At 53.5% G+C, this 19,428-nt stretch overlaps 7 protein-coding genes across 7 annotated transcripts; 3 read left to right on the forward strand and 4 right to left on the reverse strand.

The window, feature by feature from the left end:
- Window positions 1-116: 116 nt before the first annotated feature.
- On the reverse strand, window positions 117-2,222 carry RPD3 (histone deacetylase; the record flags this gene model as incomplete). Its single annotated transcript, XM_064839444.1, has 2 exons — window positions 117-1,657; window positions 1,724-2,222. The coding sequence occupies 2 exons, from the start codon at window positions 2,220-2,222 to the stop codon at window positions 117-119; spliced, it is 2,040 nt and encodes a 679-aa protein (XP_064693186.1).
- Window positions 2,223-4,438: 2,216 nt separating this feature from the next.
- LTS14_006752 (uncharacterized protein) lies at window positions 4,439-5,194 on the forward strand (the record flags this gene model as incomplete). Its single annotated transcript, XM_064839445.1, has 1 exon — window positions 4,439-5,194. The coding sequence occupies one exon, from the start codon at window positions 4,439-4,441 to the stop codon at window positions 5,192-5,194; it is 756 nt and encodes a 251-aa protein (XP_064693187.1).
- A 184-nt stretch (window positions 5,195-5,378) lies between these two features.
- On the reverse strand, window positions 5,379-6,184 carry LTS14_006753 (uncharacterized protein; the record flags this gene model as incomplete). Its single annotated transcript, XM_064839446.1, has 2 exons — window positions 5,379-5,723; window positions 5,771-6,184. 2 exons carry the CDS (start codon window positions 6,182-6,184, stop codon window positions 5,379-5,381), a joined length of 759 nt encoding a protein of 252 aa, XP_064693188.1.
- A 2,113-nt stretch (window positions 6,185-8,297) lies between these two features.
- Window positions 8,298-11,531, forward strand: LTS14_006754 (uncharacterized protein; the record flags this gene model as incomplete). The annotated part of the gene is made up of 3 exons (XM_064839447.1): window positions 8,298-8,651; window positions 8,713-11,041; window positions 11,095-11,531. The coding sequence occupies 3 exons, from the start codon at window positions 8,298-8,300 to the stop codon at window positions 11,529-11,531; spliced, it is 3,120 nt and encodes a 1,039-aa protein (XP_064693189.1).
- An 80-nt stretch (window positions 11,532-11,611) lies between these two features.
- Window positions 11,612-12,142, reverse strand: LTS14_006755 (uncharacterized protein; the record flags this gene model as incomplete). Its single annotated transcript, XM_064839448.1, has 3 exons — window positions 11,612-11,765; window positions 11,821-11,951; window positions 12,005-12,142. The coding sequence occupies 3 exons, from the start codon at window positions 12,140-12,142 to the stop codon at window positions 11,612-11,614; spliced, it is 423 nt and encodes a 140-aa protein (XP_064693190.1).
- A 1,055-nt stretch (window positions 12,143-13,197) lies between these two features.
- On the reverse strand, window positions 13,198-14,061 carry LTS14_006756 (uncharacterized protein; the record flags this gene model as incomplete). Its single annotated transcript, XM_064839449.1, has 1 exon — window positions 13,198-14,061. One exon carries the CDS (start codon window positions 14,059-14,061, stop codon window positions 13,198-13,200), a length of 864 nt encoding a protein of 287 aa, XP_064693191.1.
- A 1,484-nt stretch (window positions 14,062-15,545) lies between these two features.
- On the forward strand, window positions 15,546-17,930 carry LTS14_006757 (uncharacterized protein; the record flags this gene model as incomplete). Its single annotated transcript, XM_064839450.1, has 5 exons — window positions 15,546-15,631; window positions 15,683-15,756; window positions 15,807-16,375; window positions 16,436-17,301; window positions 17,351-17,930. The coding sequence occupies 5 exons, from the start codon at window positions 15,546-15,548 to the stop codon at window positions 17,928-17,930; spliced, it is 2,175 nt and encodes a 724-aa protein (XP_064693192.1).
- Between the last annotated feature and the right edge of the window lie 1,498 nt (window positions 17,931-19,428).

The following is a 19,428-nucleotide window of genomic DNA, read 5'->3' on the forward strand; positions in this document are numbered from 1 at the left end:
CTTACCTCTCCACAATACCCTTCCCCGCAGGCCCCGAGCAAACCCAAATACACTGCTAGGCCCCAACTACCCACAACACCACCCCACCCCACCCCAACCTATGTAATCTCTCATAATCAGGCAACAGGCACCCTCCCCTCCGCAATCTCCGCCGCCGCCTCCCCCTCTTCATCCCCCTCCCTCCTCTCGCTCCTCCCCGCGTCCCGCTCAGCCTGGACCTCGAGATCCGTCAGCTCCACTTTACTAAGGACCGTCCCAGCAGCAGCCGCTGCGGATAAGGCGGTTGTAGAGACATGCGGCGGTGCGGTGGCTTGGGAGAGCGCGGAGGTTGGTTCGTCGATTTCCATGTCACCTGTTTGCTCTGCGCCGGCTTCACCGGTGGGTGGGCGGGGTAGGAGAGTGGAGGATTCGGTGTCGGGTTCGAGTTTGGGCTGTTTGTCGCCGTTTTCTCCTCTGTCAGCTGCAGAACCGTTGCTGTGTCCATTCATCGTGCCAGTAGTCGCGCCAGTTGTGCCTTTGAGTGCCACCAGAGCTTCTAGACCCTCGGTCTCGCCATTGCTGGTATTATCTGCTGCTCCATCGAGAGACATGCCAGTGGCTCCTCCTGTAGAGCCTGGAGGCATCACAACTTCCTCCTCATCCTCGTCCATGCCGTCATCTAGACTTCTCGCGTCGTCGTCCATCGGCGTGCCTGCCCCACTGTCATCCTGTGGTGCATGTGGGTTCAACGAATCCATAATACCGCGTCTCCGCGGAAAGTCAACCCCAGGCTGCGGTTTCACCCCAATTGCCTCCGCCATCTCCTCGTCCTCACTTTCATCATCTAGAAAATCCTGCCCCGCCGTCTGACGATCCCACTCCCGTTGCGTCCGCCGCCGATCTTTGCTCTTCTCCAGATCTGCTTCTTCGTCATCTAGTCTCCCCTCGGCCTCATCCAGCGTCTCATCTTGACCCATGGCATGTCGTGGCGCATCCGTCATCTGCACGCTGGGAACTGCTTGTGTTTGGCGGAGATTGGCGTAGACCTGTTCTTTAATCTTCTCGAGGTAGCCGGGACTGTTAGCGTTGTCCATGTTGCTTGGTCGGACGTCGAGTTCGAAGTCGGGCGAGTAGTATTCGTAGTAATCTGTGAAAGGAAGCTCGGAGCCCATCTCAACTCCTACCAGTCGACCGGTCTCGTAGGCCCAGGTTCGGGCTACATTCCGCATTGTGTAGCCGCCTCCGCCGAGGATGAGTGTGGGCAGGTTGAAGGACTTGACGAAGTTGACGCAGTTGGCGTGGCCGCGCATGCTCAGATTAAAGCAGCCCAAGCGATCTCCACTCAAAGAATCCCCTCCACACTGCAGCACGACCGCACTCGGCTTGTAGAACTCCATCACCCAGCCTATCACGGGCTCGAAAACACCTTTATAGCTCTTGTCATCCACCCCATCTCTAAGAGGGAAGTTGACGGCGTAGTGCTTCCCGTTCCCCACCCCGATATCCCTAAGCTCGCCGGTTCCGGGAAAGTACTCGCCGTATTTGTGGAAGGAGACGGTCATGACGCGGTCGGTGGTGTAGAAGGCTTCTTCCACGCCGTCGCCGTGGTGGACGTCGATGTCGATGTAGAGGACGCGGGGGTGGAAGCGTAGGAGTTCGATTATGCCGAGGACGATGTCTGCAGAACCATACTATTAGCACGTGACTGGGTAATGTCCAGGTCAGTGGGGGGATATTTTCCTACCGTTGATATAACAGAACCCACTCGCCTCACTCTTCTTGGCATGGTGGAGCCCTCCCGCCCAATTGACAGCCACATCGCACTTGCCCCTGTTCAACCTCGCCGCTCCTTCCATACTCCCTCCAGCACTGATCCCACAAAACTCAAACAGCCCATCAAACACCGGACAGTCGTCACCAACATTATACTTGCCCTGCTCCTTGGCAAAACTGTCCATATTGTCCGGTGTGACCTTTTGCAGGAAATCCACATACTCGTCGGTGTGGAACTGCGTCATTTCGAATTTGGAGGCGGGCTTGGCGCGGTAGATCTCGAGGTGTTTGTACAGGCCGTAGTTCATAATCAAGCTGTGGGCCATGCGAATGCGGTGGGGCTTCATTGGGTGGCCGGCGTTGTAGGCATAGTTCCCCACGTCGCTGTCGTAGAAGTAGGCCACCTTTTTGGGTTGGGATGTGGGGGCGGCGGCGTCGACGGGCGCGTAGGAGCCGGCGGAAGTCGTCATGCTGGGTGGTGGTGGTGGGCCTGGCGCGAGGGGCGCTGGCGGTGAGGTGGGGGCGGGGTGTTGCAGTCAGTGGTGCCCAGTAGTGCTGTCACGTGGCAGCTTGTCGTGCCCGTCTCGTGTCGCTGTCAACGGACTAAGCCGATAGTATCGTTGCGGCAGGTGAGGGGGTGAAAGAGTAATAAGACAAGAGGCACATGAAAGCTGCCCACGAAGCTCATGCATTCAGGTACGCGACGCCGAGGTGGAAGGTCTGCCGAGACAGCCGAACGCTAGGCAATACATAAGTCCGACCAAGCTAACTTGATGGGGAAGGCACAGCAAAAGCGCAGGTCTGCAGGCAACACACACATCCTTGTTCTTCCCCAACACCGAGTGAATGATACTCCTTTGTAACAGCACGATAGACTCTCGACGATAGCTGGCCAGTGGCTCCGGATACTTTCTCACTATCGCGTACAGAGATTGTTCGTGCTCTATCCTTGCGACCATCTAATCTCGCCGCCGACCTTCCACCTGCAGTACCGGCCCAAAATAATTGCGCCTCGCTCGAAATCGATAGTATATCATAGCACCAATCAGAGTGATTACGAAAATTGGCGATGCTCAATTGAATCCCGACGCAGTGATTGGGATTGCAGGATAGGTGCTCGGATCATTCAGAGCATCCTCAAGGTCGATGATATGGTATGCCACGGTGAGAATGGCAGGGAAGATAAGCGCGAAGTTGACTACGAAGATGATGAGGATCGAGCGAGGTATGGCGATGGCGGCGTCCTTGACCTCTTCCGACATATGTGCCGCCTATGGTTTGACTTTCAGCCGGGTGTATATCACCAATTGTGATGTCTAATGCTTACTGCGTCGAGCCCGGTGGTGGTGCCAAGGCCGCATGATATCTGGATCACGACTGCTGTAGGTTTGGCCAAGCTTGCTCCTCATTGCCGAGTTGCTAACACTGGACAACTGTGGTACCTATCGTCATCGCTGAGCTTTCGTAGTAGAAGTCGAGTCTCATCTAGTATCTACGGTTCTCGACGAGCATTAACTTACAATTAACAATGCGCAGTATTGAACGCGACTGCGATGCGATGAGTGAAAGTTGAGGATGTAGCAAGATCTATGCTTGCATTAGAGTACCGTGGAGCAGCATGAGGCACTCTGTCCGTCGCCACATCGCTGCCTCGATACTAACGGATCTAGCATACCGGTGCGACTAAGAGATCTTTGCCATGACAGAAAGGTGTGAATAGGCGAGGTTGAAAGAACACTATTGTCACTTTACACTAGCTAGGCCAGCAGGTGGTCTCATGCCGTATGTGGTGTTCTAGCTTTGCCTCATGCGGGGCAGTGCATGAGCATGCACTGGCGAAGTGCGTCTCTCAGGCTATGGAGCTTTTACACATCGTGAACCTTAGTCCGTACACATGGTCTAAAGTTCAAGGTCCTGGCCGAGGACTGTAAAATGAGGCCTTGCCACACACCCTATGTGCAACATGTATACGAATGTCAAAGTCATCCGGATCGGTATTGCCCGCCATCGTCTGCTTGAAGGTCTCGAGGCATTCCAGCATTGTCATCGATTTCTGTATTGGCGTCATGCCGTCGTGAAGTGGGCTGAAACCGCCACGGTCCTCCAAGATCTGCTTTCTTCGCTGTAGACATACCTACCTGTCAGCTAATTCTAGACATTGTTCTGCTAGGTGAACGTGATTAATCACAACAAGGTTAGAAAGATCGTTATCTGATGATCTCACGTTGATCATCTGTCTCGGACGCGTATGTCCCCCATTTCGCCATATACGACAGACTACCATCTGAATGCTCTTCAGGCACGAAGAGGTGAAGGGGTCCGTCAGGCTGAGGAAGAAATACGAGATGACTTTCGGATTTCCCAACTGGGCACGGATCAGCGAACGCTCGGGCGGTGGTCCGCTGTTATTCCACAAATCTCGACCCAACAACTTCGAGTGTGCAAAGTGTTTGGGCCGCGAGCACATGCCCAAAGTCAACCCGCAAAAAATCCGTGCCTGACTGTGGGTGCGTGTGATGGCAGGACCATGTTGGTGCAGAGGTTTGCCCGTAGGCCAAGGATAAGTACAAAGAAGCTCACTTTCATTCTTCTCCCTCATACGACGTGAATTTCATCCACAAAAGATCGCAGATAGCAACGCGGTAAGAACCAAGAGGCAGACCAAGAACAGAGCAATCGGACCACCATGCCAGACCTTTCGCAGCAGCAGCCTCCTCCGCCTGCCTACACTCCTCCAGCGCTTGCTCACGGCGGTGACTGGGCACGACTCCTTCCAGGATCTATCGACCAGGTACAAGTGGAACGTGTCCGTCGCTTCCTCCTCTTCTGTCTCGCAGTCGACTACAACCTCGTCACAGCATCGAAAGGCTGGCTGAATGGAGAAGAATGGTCATACTTCATGCGTCTCGCTCGCCTAGCAATGAAAGAAGGTATTGCGGCTCGCAAGAACGGTGGAATAGTGGAGGAGGATCTGAAGGCGGATAATGAGAGTCAGACTATGCAGAGGGAGTTTCATATGCCTGTCTGGGTGCTCGGCGTGCCGCTTAGTATTGGGAGGTCGTTGCTTATACTTTTCCCGAGGAGAGTGAGGGCTAATGGGGAACATGGGTCTGTGCTGAAACGAAACAATGCCCACACTATGCCCGAACTCGCTACGAGGCTTTTGACGGATCGAGAGATCTTGTTTGATGCGTTGATGGATGGTGTCAACAATGCTCGACTCCGCAAGGATCTTGAAGAAGCGAATAAGAAGCTCGAGAAGCAGTTCTTCACCAAGCTGGACTCGCCGGACGACTACACGTTGACGCAACATGGCGAGACACTGGATGGGTACTTCAGATTTGATCCTTCGGAACGACAGATGGCTGTGATATATGGCGAGACCGGAGTCAAGAACAAGTTGACTGGATTCATCGGGCAGCGGAAGCAGGCCGGGAAGTGATGGGTGGACATGAATGCTCTCACTGCCACGTCAGTACTGGCCGACCACTCCGATAGCTCAGTAAGATTTTGGACGCCGCAATGAGTACCTGGGTCTACAAGCCTAGACTCGGTCCATCCTTCCTCCCACTAACGCCACGTTTCAACCTTCGAGAGACAGCTATATCTCCTAAGCTTCACCCCTATCACTCAGCATCATCGACAAGCCTCTTAAGCATCGCCGCAATGGTGTCCGGCATACCGAGGAAAGGACAATGGTCACTTGCCACCTCTACCACCGTCGGCTTCCACTCACATTGCTTTCGAAGCTTGGCAATCATGTGGTCCTGATCCTCTACAGACGTGGAGTTGTCCTTCGTGCACTTGATATACGCGCACGGATACTCGTTCCAGCCTGCGTGTTTGACAGGAGTCATGAAAGAGGTCATTGACTGTGGGCGGATCTGCTGGACTGCTTTCTCCAGCGCTGTCTTGCTGGAAAGGGTATTGAAGAATGTCTTTGCTGGCTCGTTGGCCGTGCAGATGTTGCCCTACGAACGTGTCAGAGACACCGGGGATCAAAAGTCATTTCACTCACCTCGATTTTCACCCACTCCGCCACTCCCGTCTTCATTGCACTCCCCATATTCTCTCCCTCGCTGGGCACGATAGCAGCTACAAATACCACGCCCAATACTTTGGCATCGCCTTTCCCACCCGCAGCCCCGCCGATCTCACCTAGTGCCTCACTCAATGGTACACCTCCGTACGAGTGCGCCACGAGTAAAACGTCCCTGCCGCTGGTAAGACAACTTCGGATCGTTTTGCTAAGGACTTTAACATCCTGCGCCAGTGCATCTGCAGTGGGCGGAGATGTACTCGAGCTTGGAAGTTGCGGAATGCGGTACTCTGTTAGTCCGACTCCACCGAGCGCGGCTGTGAAGTCGATGTAGTGGGCTGGTTGGTGGAAGGCTGCGTGGGCGAGGATTATGGTTGGGGGTGTCGATGGCATGGTGACTTGATTAGCCAGAGTATATATCTTCAATTCGATCTTGTAATATCACGAAGGAGGTGGAGTGACTGAAGGGTGGCACACGAGCAGCTGGAGTGGTGTTGCAAATATAGGTCGAGCTAAGGAGGGGTGAGGTCGTGCTAGGCTTGTGGTACTGCAGGTACTGTATGCAAGTACTTCTTTCAAGCTTCTTCAGCTGGCTGAGCATGACCCCACTCTGTATAGGTACCGTTACTATATGAACGTCTATAGAATGAAAACAGACTTCCTTCTGGGCTTGCTACCAGCTTGATTTCTAGGACGATGCAGTTCGTCGAATCATGCACCCTAGCGACAGCTTTCTTTCTCTTGTATCGGCCGAGTCGGTAGCTTGGGTTGTGCATGCACCACGATCATCCTGGACCAAGAAGCTGGCTTCGTCTTCCCATCACGGTCCTGTTGCGCAACGCTCATCGAGTAGAAGATATCCTGTATGACCTCTCGGCAACCGCAGGATTGATCATAGTCTCAGATGCATGCTGCGAGCTTCCGACTTCGTATATCCTGAAATTTGTACTGCGCTTGTCAGCTTCCTGGACGATCGCGAGGTAGTCGAGCACTGGTCTTACACGATCCTCTCGTTCGCTGCATTAGATCTGGACCTTTGCCCAATCTGCCTCGCCTGGATCTCTTGGTTGCGGTCCCATGACAAGTGTCCGTCTGCCTGTGGTGTGGGTGAGTGGGAGTATCACTGTCGTACCGTGAAATGTGCTGGCCGACGGGACATCTTCTCTACCTCCTCAGAAGTCGACGCCTTTAATCCGTCTTGTCATCTTGGCGGTGCCCCTGGCGGGGCGTATCAACCTCCAGCACCGGCGAACTTGTCGAAGTGAAGTGATCTGGAGTTCTGCCTAGATGGAGAAGGAGGGTCATGAGCTGTCCTGATAGCCCTCTACGCGAAGGGTACTCAATGGTATGATCGGAGGGCCAATCAAGAATGGACACGGCAAAATCGCCAGCTGTATCTACAGGGCCATGTACCCCTGTTTATCAGGCGGTGGTGACAGGCTGAAGGTCACGCATCGATAGCCGTCACATTGTACCACAGGAGGATGAGGCTAGACTTGCCACCCAGCTCATCGTCGAAGTTGAAAGTCAGCCGCAGCGGTGGATATGTTGATGAGGGCGGTAGCGAGCAATATGGAGATCGACCCAGATGGAGTCGGGGGCCTGTGAAATCATGTGGCACAACTTTAATCGCTGGCTGGGCCAGGGTACGGCATGATCCTTACCTGACCGGGACCAGAAGCAGCATTGCTAGCTACAAAGGCCTGTCAGAATACGTGTCAGCCGCCCCATGCTGCCCTCCTGCCATTGCAGCAAGCCAAGGCCAACCGTGCCACCGAGTTTGTCGTCGTGGTCGCTTGTGTGCCGTGCTGCAACGGAGAATGTCCCAAATCCATAGCGAACCCCGCCTCGTCTGTGGAGGACAATGCGAGGATGGATGCTCGCGATGATCGATAGCCGACGCACATAGGCTTTGAGGGCCAATTCCCGCATCATAGTCATCGAGCTACGAGGCGGAACACCCGATTTGTATGACGATCCTTTAAAAGTCCATCCCTCGTGGTCGCCGCGTGCGCAGCAGGGGTGTGTGATGTCTCATCTCATCGTGCATAGAAAAAGGAAACACCGACAGATTGTGACCACGCAGAAGGCGTCCCTGCACTGGCGCGGTGGAGTTGGTTTGTGTGCTAGCCTGCGAGAATGGTCTCTACGTTTGTCGAGCGATACTGAAGCGCCATGAGGTAATACGTTGCCATACGGCGTCAGCTGAAGAGCGAGTTGACGACCATGGCTGGAGCAAAGACATTCACGAACGTGGGGTGATTCTCCAAAGATTCAAGTTGGACGAATTTCCGCCGAAGCTCAACACTCGCCCACGTCCCATCTGCTCGGATCCTCCGTTCGTTCATCTCCTCGTTTCATGTGGTGTTCTGTTTGGCTGTAAAGCACGAGCGCTGTAGCCTATCTCGCCAATGGCAGCAATCTCCGTGTCCCGGATGCGGCAATATGGGTAAAAGAAGGCTTCTATAGCTTCTCCCCGTCCACCCGCAGCTTCGGTGCATGCGAGATGATCCTCCCAGGCGCCGTCTTCTACGAGCCGGGCGCTCTGAAGCACGCCAGCACCGCCGTCATGTACTGTACCGACCGCGTGGTCGCTAAAGGCAAGTTTGTTGAAGCAGCCTACCAACAAGCTTTCAGTCAGGCCGTTTCACGGCACTGGAATGTACAGAATGGGGCCGTATTTCTACCGGATGAACGGCCCATTGTTGCCCTGTACGGCACCCCCACGAACCTCACCATCAATGGGCATCGCGGTACAATACCATCACCAGGGTCTCAGCTCCTGCACCCCTTCGCTGCACGTCTGCGTTCAGATCGCGTGTTCGTCAGAGCCCAAGCTTCTGCTGTGCCGCATACATACGTTTGTGCAAATGTGACGAGGTCCATGCGATCACTTTCGGGTCACGCTGGGCCTGTCGCAGGTCTTCACTCCTCCGTATCGCGAGAAGGTGCCGTATATTGATGCCTCAATCTCTACTACGCGCCTTTTGAGCTTGCTAGATCTCAATCAGACGATTATAGTCATGGACCTCCAGTCATTCACCTTCTTGCCGATGGCGTCCGACGACACCTCGAGCAGTCTCATACCCATTGCCGAAGAATCACAGCTTAACTCGCAAGTATGGACGGTGTCAGAATACCTCCAACCCCCAGCGAAGCGACGAAGGGTGGAGTCATTCCCATGTCATGATTGCGATACACATTTCACCACCAGCCGAGCACGAGCGCGGCACAACAAGACGGAACAACACCTTCGGAACATCGGCGAAAGGCCAGCTGCCAAATACGCTTGTTCACATCCTTCATGCCACAAAGCTTTCAGTAGGCAGCATGACAGGCAGCGTCACGAGGCTGAGGCGCACGAGGGTAGACGACGCTCGGTCGTAAAGCCCGTGGTTTCTGGGTATGGCGAGTACACACAGCAGCGACAAGCGCCGAGCTGCGGGACTTCTCTGTGGGAGTACACTTTCGAAGAAGAATCCGTGACTGTGGAACATGACGTCTCTCCTTGCAACAGCTGGGACCGTTTAGGCCGGTATGTCGAGGTTATGCCAGGGCCAGCAAATCGGACAAGGACTGAGACAGCTACGCCTCGGCAGATGACGGGCGATGCGCAGGTGTCTGGATATAATGATAGTACGTTCGATGACTGTACACCGAGCTCCACTCAGGCGACCACGAAAGAGACAAGCACAAACACGGATAGACAGAGTCAGAGCTGGTTTGACGACGACTCCGAATCGGAGAGTGCAGCGATGGTGCCGGTCTCAAAACGTGTTGGACCTTCGCCATATCCCAGTCGGCGGCCGAGCCTACCATTGAAGCGGAGCAGAACACCAGACTCGGTCGCAGACGACTCCGAGGGCACAGGCCACGAGCCAAGGCGGCCTTCAATCATGACCTTCGACTATCGTGAAGACAAGGTTGGCGAGGATGGCGAAATTACTGAACCCGATGCAGATGACTTGGCTCAGGAGTTTGCGGCAAAACTCGACTTGGCCAACAAGCCCAAAATGACAGTGCTCCAGAAAGACGGCATCATCAAGACTATACCCGTCCGATCACCTCTTATGTGCGTGTTTTGTAACCAGCCTTTTCCGCAGGACGAGCGAGCCTTAATGCCGCACCTTCGCCAGCACTTGGCACTTTTCCGTGGAGAGCAAGCCAACCAATGCACCGAATGCCAAATCTGGTTTGTGCACAAGAAGGATTTCGAGCTACACAAGATCAATGCCTCGACAATTGGGCACTGCGGATATCATTTCGAACACAAGACTACCTGTAGCGGCCATCATCCTCCAGAGCGTAATGTGAGCTCGGATCTCAGCGACCGGGACAAATTCATGATGCGGGAACAGCTTCGACATTGGGAGCAAAGCCAACTGCACCTCTATATGCAAGAGATAACTCGTCTGACATCGAAGCGAAGCTCGACTGTCGGCACTTGTTATTCTGGTGACTTTCTTCGGCGACCTCGAGACTCGTTGTCTAGCTTTGCCATCAGCGTGAACACGTACGGTAGCGCGCCCTGCGATAGACCAACAGGAGGCTCTATGGACGTTGGAGGCTTGCGAAGCCGGCTTGGGCTGATGTCGAAAGGATCCAGACAGGTCCGTCGAGCAGCAGCTAAGTTTCTCCGGACCGGAGGTAATGCAAACAAAGCCTTGTACAATGCTGCTACATCTGGCGACTGTCGGCAGATCGAGCACCTGATCGAAGATGGCGCTGACCCGAATGCAATTCTTGGCAACCAGAGCATCTTGTCTGCAGCCGCAAGGTGGGCAGATGCCAACACCATCAAATTACTGCTGGAACTCGGCGCCTCCCTGTCTTTATCCGAGCGAAAATGCATATCACCGCTCGCAAGTGCAGCGAATTCGGGCAAGATTAGCATTTGCCAACTCCTGCTGGCTGAGGGTGCAGACGTGACCGAATCTAGTAGCAAGTACGGATGTGCGTTGGGAGCTGCAGCAGCTAGCGGTAACATCACGGCTGCGCAACTGCTTCTAAGTCATGGTGCAGATGTCCAGCAGACAGGCGGCGAGTTCTACTGCCCTTTGAGCACAGCTTGTGCTCAGGGTAGCGTGAGCATGGTGAAGTTCCTGCTTGATGAGTGCAATGCAAATGTCAATCAGATGGGTGGGTCTGAAGGCTCGCCTCTCGGCTTCGCCGCGTGGCAGGGACCTCCGAAGGTTGTCAGAGTACTACTGGAGCGTGGCGCAAAGGTCGACGCTCCCTCACCGAAGCACGGTAGGTAGCGCCTTGATCATCTGTCTTGACGGCGTATACTGATATGCACATAGGAAGTCCACTCTGCGCCGCGATCGCCAAGATAGCCCGTGGCCTGGGCTCGATCGATACGGTACGACTTCTTCTCGAAAATGGTGCCGACGTCGACCAGAAGAACGGGCCCTTCAATCCTCTTCGAGTGGCGGCATCGAATGCCGAAGTCAGCGGTATGACGCCCGTCGTGAAACTCCTGATCGAGCATGGTGTGGATGTCCACAGTCTGGGCTCGAGAGGCAGTGCTCTTCAGCTTGCTAAGCAGCGACGACAGAAGTGGATGGAGAAGAAACCTTTCATGTCACTGGACACCACTGACGAGATAGACGACATTATTGGGCACTGCTTCGAAGTAACTCGTCTGCTGACGGAAGCTGCGAAGATCGAAGAAGAACGACGAACGAGTAATTTGTCCTGGCCGAGCTCTGAGAGCACTGCGGTGTCAAGATTGTCATGAATAGAGCTCGGCATGCACAACGGCTACCGAACTTGTGCACAGACAGTCCTCATATCGTCTCTTGATGGTATGCCACCACTCTATGATGGGGGCAGAGTCTCGAAGGTCTGGGCAATCTCCTTCTCCCACTTCATCTTCGCCTTGCCGTAGATCTCGGCGCCAACGTCGAAGTTCTTGCGAGCCTCCGCGAGGAGGGCAGTACGGGCAATGATGGTGTCCGGACCCATAACCTCCCTGTGGAGAGTGTCAGATATGTTTCGACATTTGTGTATCTTTCAGGGTGACTTACTGGTGGTGGTAGATGTGCGAAGTGCACTTGGGGCAGTAGTAGCAGCTGACAGACTTGCCGCTGTCGCCCTTGTAGGCGTACTTGCTTGGCTCACCACCGCTGGTGATCTTCAGGGCGGATTTAGGGATGATCTGATGGCGATAAGTCATGGAACGTTCTTCTGCACCGGGGCGAAGTTTCGTACCTGGTTCATGGTCGAGGCGCCACCGCCGAGAATCTTGCAGGTGTCACAATGGCAAAGGATGTGCTTCTGTTGGTCTTGCTCGAGCTTGACCTCCCACTCGTGATGGCCGCAGTGGCACTTTCCTTGGTATGTGGTCATGTTGGCGGACAGTTAGTGTTGTGAGAAGAGATGTTTGTTGTGAGAAAAGAGGTGTGTGGACAAGGACGGATGAGCGTGTTCTTGTACTTGACCTGCTCTAGGCCCTCTTGCTGCTTTGGCGGGGCAGTAAATGTAACTTCATCTAAGGGCTCCGTCCCAGCCAGTCAAATGTTCGATCGTGGTCAAGAGTTGGGCGAGTACCAGCGAATGAGCATGCAGCCTGGAATACTGCCATCGTCGCTATCTTGTTCACTGTTGCTTTTCTAGGACTCGACGTTCCATCGCTGCTCTGTTCCTGCCATTTGCAAGTGCCTGCTCGTTCGCTTGATCGTCCAAACGAGACGGCCATTCCAAATACTGCTTCTCCGTAGCGTATGCACGAACTCGCAGCCGGTAGATGGTGGGGTATTGGAGGGGTCGAATCTGACGTAGCCAATGCGTCCCACTTTCACCCTATTGCCGGAGGTCCTGCCACTAGAGAAGGCTGGAACACGCAAGGACGAGAACGCGCTTTGGAGAGACGACGTGATTGTGTCCCGTCGGATGCGTCACGGCGTTTTTGCGGAAAATCAATGCAGACTTACACAGTATTGTCCCTTCGGCCGGCGAAGCCAAACAAGCTACTATATTAGCATCTGTTGTGAAACGAAGAGACACTGTCAGCTTAAGTAACGGCAGCGTGCGAGACTAACCGATGTGAATGAGGAGAGCATAGCGCAGACTGCTTTGATCCCCAAGTGTCAGAACGCGGAATCCCGAACGCTCAATATGTCGACAATGAGAATGAGTGCGGACCATGAGCGTAGAGACTACAGCGGACATAGGATGTGGTGAAAGCGTCGGGAGGCAACAGTACCTTATGTGAGAAAGATCGAAGCCATCAAGGTGTTCGCAGCACGTGCCCAGCTGGCACATTTGGCGGTGTCATCAAATGCAAGATGCCTGGCTGATGGAGTCTTCACCGCTGCCGTTAAAGAGCTGCCATCGACGTCAATACAGTGTCCCATAGCGTTCTGTCATAAGCACCTGACACGTTCACAAGTTTCTGATGTCCATCATCGAGGTCTGCCACAAAGCACGACGTCCGCGCCAAACTGTCTCCAGGACGCAGCGTCCAGTCGAGCAGCATTTACTCTTAGCGATCCATCACTGCGCGCAGCAGGTGTCACAGCCACACCACCAGCTCCCAGCCAAGTCGGCGCCAAAGTGACTATGACGCTGTCTACGAGCTCAGACTGAGCAAGTAACGAGGCGATGATAGTAGCTCCGCCTTCGATCATGATGCTCTCGATGCCACGACGCTTGAGCTCGGTGAGTATCACCCTCCAGGAGAGACGATTCTCCGCAGGACTACTGTCTTCAGAAGACGTGCGTGAAAGTTCTGCGGGATACACATGCTCACAGAAATCTGCAGCAGCATGCTCGAGCTCCACTTCACTCCGTACGTGAATGAGCCAAGGTACTTTTCCCTGCCCGTCCGTAGTAAGCTGAGCCAGCTTGGACCTCGCATAGTCCCATCGTCCAAGTGGATCGAGAACAATAGGTCGTGGTTGTGTCTCGAAAGTCGCACCTGGATACCGACAGTTGAGACTTGGATCATCAGGTATGGCTGTACCCACGCCAACAAGGATAGCATCGTGCTGTAAGCGCAGGTAGTGGGTCATGCTTTTTGTTTCGGGGCCAGAGAGGGTTGTGCGTAGACCTGGTGCCAGCGAGATCATGCCGTCGAGAGAAGATGCGTAGGTGAGGGTTACAAAAGGTAGGGTGTCATTCTTCTGTCTTGCGTTCAAGCCGCTTGGTCCTTGTGAACCTCCATTCTCAACACCACCGTGATGCTGCGCGGACAGTGCACCATCCTTTGGAAGGTATGGCTGCAAGTATGTTATATCATCCGAAGTGAGCTCGCCAATCTCCGACATAACGTCTTCGCAGTCTGGGCAATGGTTGCTATGAGTATCGAAGTAGCTGTTTAGCATATTCTGCTTCATCACAGGGACAATGTTTCACCCTATCTCGAACGCACGGTTCACGTCGGAGATTTTGCTCCACGTCCCGAGGCCGTCACTTCTTCTTCTACCACCCGCCCCACGACAACTTCTCCTCCATCCTTCCATGCCAACGACACGTGAGGCAGAAACGCATTCTGTCTCACGACGCACGCGCGCTTTTCTCTTGCTGTCAAGTCTTACAGACACTCAGAAGCAGTCGCGTGCTCTATTCAGCTTCCATCGTCTGTGACGTGGAGATCGCCCGGTCCTCTCAACATCCTGGTCGTGAAGCTGCCTACGTTGTCGGAACCTGGCTACAGTTGGTGTATCTTCAAGCGTGGAGTCTCTATACTGGACCACGAAGCCCACGATCAAACGTCGGCTGTGCTAGTCCCTCGTTGCCTCGCCACAACGCCAAGGCCATCACCGTTTTGCCCATCAAGCAACCAGTGATGAGCGAACCTCATTATATGACATCGACGGCCTCGAATACTGGAATACCGAGCCTTGGCTAAGTCTGACGCGCTTCCCGGACGGGCGTAAGACTTTCGGTGCTCCACGGCAACTGAAATGGTCCTGCCAGCGACTTGCTATACGTACCTAGCAACCAAGATGTGGGCGTGAGTCAACTTGATCACCATGCAGCAGGACATGAGCACAATAACTGCATCTGACTTGGATACAACGACATCCAGATCTGCTAGCTGATAGCGGGACTGTACAGTTCTGGGCTCATTGGCGGGCAAGCATGCTCGCTGCGGGTTACTATGCGTCTTGGTGTTCATACTGGGTGTGTCAGATGTCCTGGTAGATCTCGTTGCCACGACCTTGGAACATCGGTAGCGCGAGTTCTTGTGCTCAGCGTTCATCACGAGTGCGCCATGCGGTACAGTAGTGCCATGGACTCGACCCCGGACGTGTCGTAGCACTGCCATCCATAAGTATGCACATCCTGCCCTCTCTCACGACCTGGCCTGTATCCAACACCAGTCCCCTATCAAAGAAATATAGTGACGTGCATCTTCACTGCTATGCCATCTTCGTTGTATTTTTTCACCAGTCTATTTACCACCTGCCTTGGACTGTCTACCTTCTCGCCAGCTAGGCCTCCAGCTTTGCCACTCGCAGTTCGGAGTCCATACTTGAGCACATGGTAATCCTTCATCATTCATCTAGGCCCTACGCATTGACGCGATGCTAACGTTGCGCATAGGCAGGCAGCAGGTAGTGATGGTGGTAATGGCGGCTACCTCCCGGGCCAGTGGCCAACTTTCTGGGCGGGCGCCATCACAGGCTGGACAGGCCTAGTCCGAGTCGACAACTCTGTATACACTTGGATGGGCAGCCCTGATCCATTGCCGGACCTTGTCAACCAAACAACTTTCTCGTATACCTCGACTCGGAGCATATTCGAAATGGATGCTGGGCCGGTGACGTTGACGGTCACTTTTCTAAGTCCTGTTACACCGAACGATATGCTACGGCAAAGCATGCCTATCACGTACGTTGTCTACGACCTATCCAGTACCATCGGAATCTGACACATGCGCAGATACATCGATGTCGCAGTGAAATCGAATGACGGCAACAAGCATGACGTTCAGCTATACACCGACATCTCCGCAGGTAGGTGCCCGTGAAGAAGATGGTTATGGTACTAGCTAACATTATCACAGAATGGGTGTCCGGCGATCGCAGTCAAGTCGCACAATGGGATTACGGTGTCATCGGGAACTCTTCAAGCTCTCTGCGCAAACGTGCTCCTGAAGCAGAGCCGACCATGTTCATGAATGAGGCCGAGCTTGGTATGCTTCGGGCAGAGCCCTCATTTTTCATGAATGAGGCGGAGGAGCGCAGACGCCGCGAATGTGACTCTACCACCACTTCTGCCGTCTCACAGGCGTCTGTCACTACTTCTGTGCAAGAGTCGCACAACGCCACGGATCTTACGCCGACAGCCACTTCAATCTCGGATCAGTCTACGACGACTATCGTCGACAAAGTGGTCTCTTCAACGTCTGTCTTTGCCACGGCTAACATAACTGCTTCCGATACTTCGGCCAACACAACCAGCATCACCATTACTAGTACCGCCTTCTCTACTAGTACGTCGGCCAATACGAGCGCTACTGCTTCTAGCACCTCTGCCGCGAATGGTATCGCATATCACAAAGTTTGGAGACAGCTGCAACAAGAGTTTTCGGAAGAGTCTCAGCAAGCATCCTGGGGCTACTGGTACTACGCGGTATGTTGATGAGAACACATGAGTCAGGCCCTAGCAAGATGCTGATCTGATATGTTACAGACGAAGAGTGTGGCAGGATTGACTTACCAATCTGGCGCAGACATTGATGTCCGAGGACAATTTACAACTAGTGGTGGCTTGAACAACACGAACGATACAGACTTCCGAGCCATTTCTGACGACTGGCCGGTCTTTGCGTACGCTGTTGACCTTGGATCAGTCGGCTCGGAATCAGTCAGCACCGTCTTTACGCTCAATCTGGCTCAAAAGAACGCCATTCAGTTCGAGGGTGCGGACGGCATCGAATCTCTTCAAAGCTACTGGACGAACACTCACTCTGATGACCTGTCCGCACTGTCCTTCTTCTATAACGACTATCAGGAAGTAGTCACCATGACCACAGACCTGGACAACAAGATAGCTTCAGATTCCAAGGCCATCAGCTCGGACTATGCAACACTGACCACACTGATTGTGCGTCAAGCTTTTAATAGCCTGGCTGTGGTTGGAAATGGCACATCACCTTACGTCTTTCTAAAAGAGATCAGCTCGGACGGGGACGTTCAAACTGTCGACGTGATCTTCCCTGCCATGCCCATTTTCGTCTATCTGAACCCAGATATCCTCAAGAATCTACTGATCCCCATCTTCATCTACCAGGAAGCTGGACATTTCACGCAGGGCTCATATGCTCCGCACGATCTGGGCTACTATCCGAATGCGACGGCCGCAGGAACAGAGACACAGCCACTTGAGGAATGTGGGAATATGCTCATCATGTCGCTGATCTATGCCCAGAGGAGTGGCGATACCGACTTCCTCAGTCAGCACTACAACACTTTGAACCAGTGGACACAGTACCTGGTCAACGAGTCATTGATCCCATCAAATCAGATCAGTACGGATGACTTTGCTGGCAGTCTCGCGTAGGTCTACTGTCTCCAGATGCTATAACATTCGCTGACCTACTGGCAGGAATCAGACCAATCTCGCACTAAAGGGTATGATAGGGATACAAGCCATGTCCATCATTGCCAACATGACCGGGCATGCCGCTGATGGAGCAAACTACGCGCAGACAGCAGCCAGTTTCATCGCGCAGTGGCAGAATCTAGGCATCGCGCATGATGCAAGCCCACCTCACACTACTCTCGCCTACGGACAAAACGACACTCATGGTCTTCTATATAATTTATACGCAGATGCTCTTCTACAGACAAACCTTGTCCCAGTAGAGATCTACCAGATGCAGAGTAACTTCTACCCAACAGTAGCAGACACTTATGGCTCGCCGTTGGACACCCGACACAACTACACCAAGAGTGACTGGGAGATCTTTTGTGCTGCTATCGCAGACACCAATACTAGTACTTGGCTCATCAGCGACATTGCCAAGTGGATCAACGAGACGCCTACGAACACGCCAGTCACGGATCTGTATCAGGCTGATAGTGGAGATTTTGCGCAAGGTACCGGTCACTTTCTCGATCGGCCTGTGGTGGGTGGGTGGTTTGCGCCTTTGGCGTTGAATCAGACTGGTATACCTGTTCGTTGAGATTTGGACGGTCGAGGGAATGCATCTGGAATTGTGCAAGATTGATGGGATTTGTATTTCAAGCATAGCGAAGCGTTGGTTCGGAGACTGGTGCATGCGTGCCGTATAGTATAGTGTAAGTAGTCTGTTCATATGCCTAAAGCAAGGCTCATCTTCTCCAACATCAGTCTCAGCTTGGGCGGTCCAGGTCATCGACCGAGAGATACTGGTCTCGTTACAATAATGGAATTCTATGATTGCTCCCGCTCAGCCTTGTTTGGATAGCATAGAAACGAGGATCCCATCGGTAATGATGCCCGATGATGCTGAGACATGTCGAAGCCCATCACCACTTTCGTCATCTGATACGCCAGCTCACCATATCCGAACCAGGCAAAAGAGGAGGCTTCGTGTAGCTGAAGTAAAAAGCGACAGCTCAAAAGCAAAGTGGCCATGCAGCGTCGATTGGCCAAAACGAATACTGGCTGCTTGGCAGGGTGGCGTTTCCGGCAGAATAGCATTAGCGAAACACTGTGCAGTTCCTGTCGGCCTTGCAGATTGCATTCATGGCGTTCAGATGAGGCTTCAGTGGACCAGGTTGCCGGGAAGATCCCTGGCGACACAAGCGAACGTGCATGAGAGATGTGTGATTATAGCCTCCCGGCATTTGCCAATTGCAGCCCCAGACCACTTGTACAGTGCTTGATCTCACACAGCGCCAACGGTAGGTCTTACCTCTAGGCCGAAGGGGCAAGCGATGGCCCAATGAGGAGAGATAGTTGCGCCATCTCAGAGCATCCCAATTGACAGGTTCGGCATCAATTTATGGTTTGACCCGAGAACCATTCTGTCGGGACGACGATCTCTTGCGGTGCCTTGCGTTTGCACGCCTTACACATGCATAATTTGACATCACAGCGCATGTACGACACGATGTGCATCTGCAGATTGAGACAGATCGACCGCCTGTTTAGTTTGCATGCGTCCTCGTGGTTGAGGACTACATGTAGATTTGGAATTCCCGGTTGCGATCTTGTCGATCAAGACAGCCGGCCCCGTGCCTCTTCGTGATTTGATCCTTTTTCCGCAGCATGGGGGCTCTTGGAGAAGGACGTGGGGTATTGTGCCGGAAGGATAGTAGCGCGAGTAATGGCCCATGTTTACAACGCATACCCTCTCCAGGCATCACGAATGAAGGTCAAGCCCGTCTAGATTAAGCACCGCTTCAGCTTCTAGTGTTCTCGAGCGCCATGTCTTACCACTACTCCCCACGCTGACGTATCCGGCGCGGCTAACTAGGTCCACTGTCCGGCATGCCGATAAGCTTGATTGGAAGCTTTCCGATGCCGACGAAACCGTACCAAGATCTACATTTGCGAGGCTGTCAGACTTCAGACATCTCCTCCAACTTTCACGGCCTTCTCCAAGCTGTATGGTCAATCAACGTATTCGCCATATAGTTCATCAAGAAATGTCACGTCTATGCCATTGAATGCGTGGCGTGCCGCTAGCACTCTCG

The sequence above is a fragment of the Recurvomyces mirabilis genome, assembly GCF_035927965.1.
Source record: "Recurvomyces mirabilis strain CCFEE 5264 chromosome Unknown scaffold_17, whole genome shotgun sequence".
NCBI lineage: Eukaryota > Fungi > Ascomycota > Dothideomycetes > Mycosphaerellales > Teratosphaeriaceae > Recurvomyces > Recurvomyces mirabilis.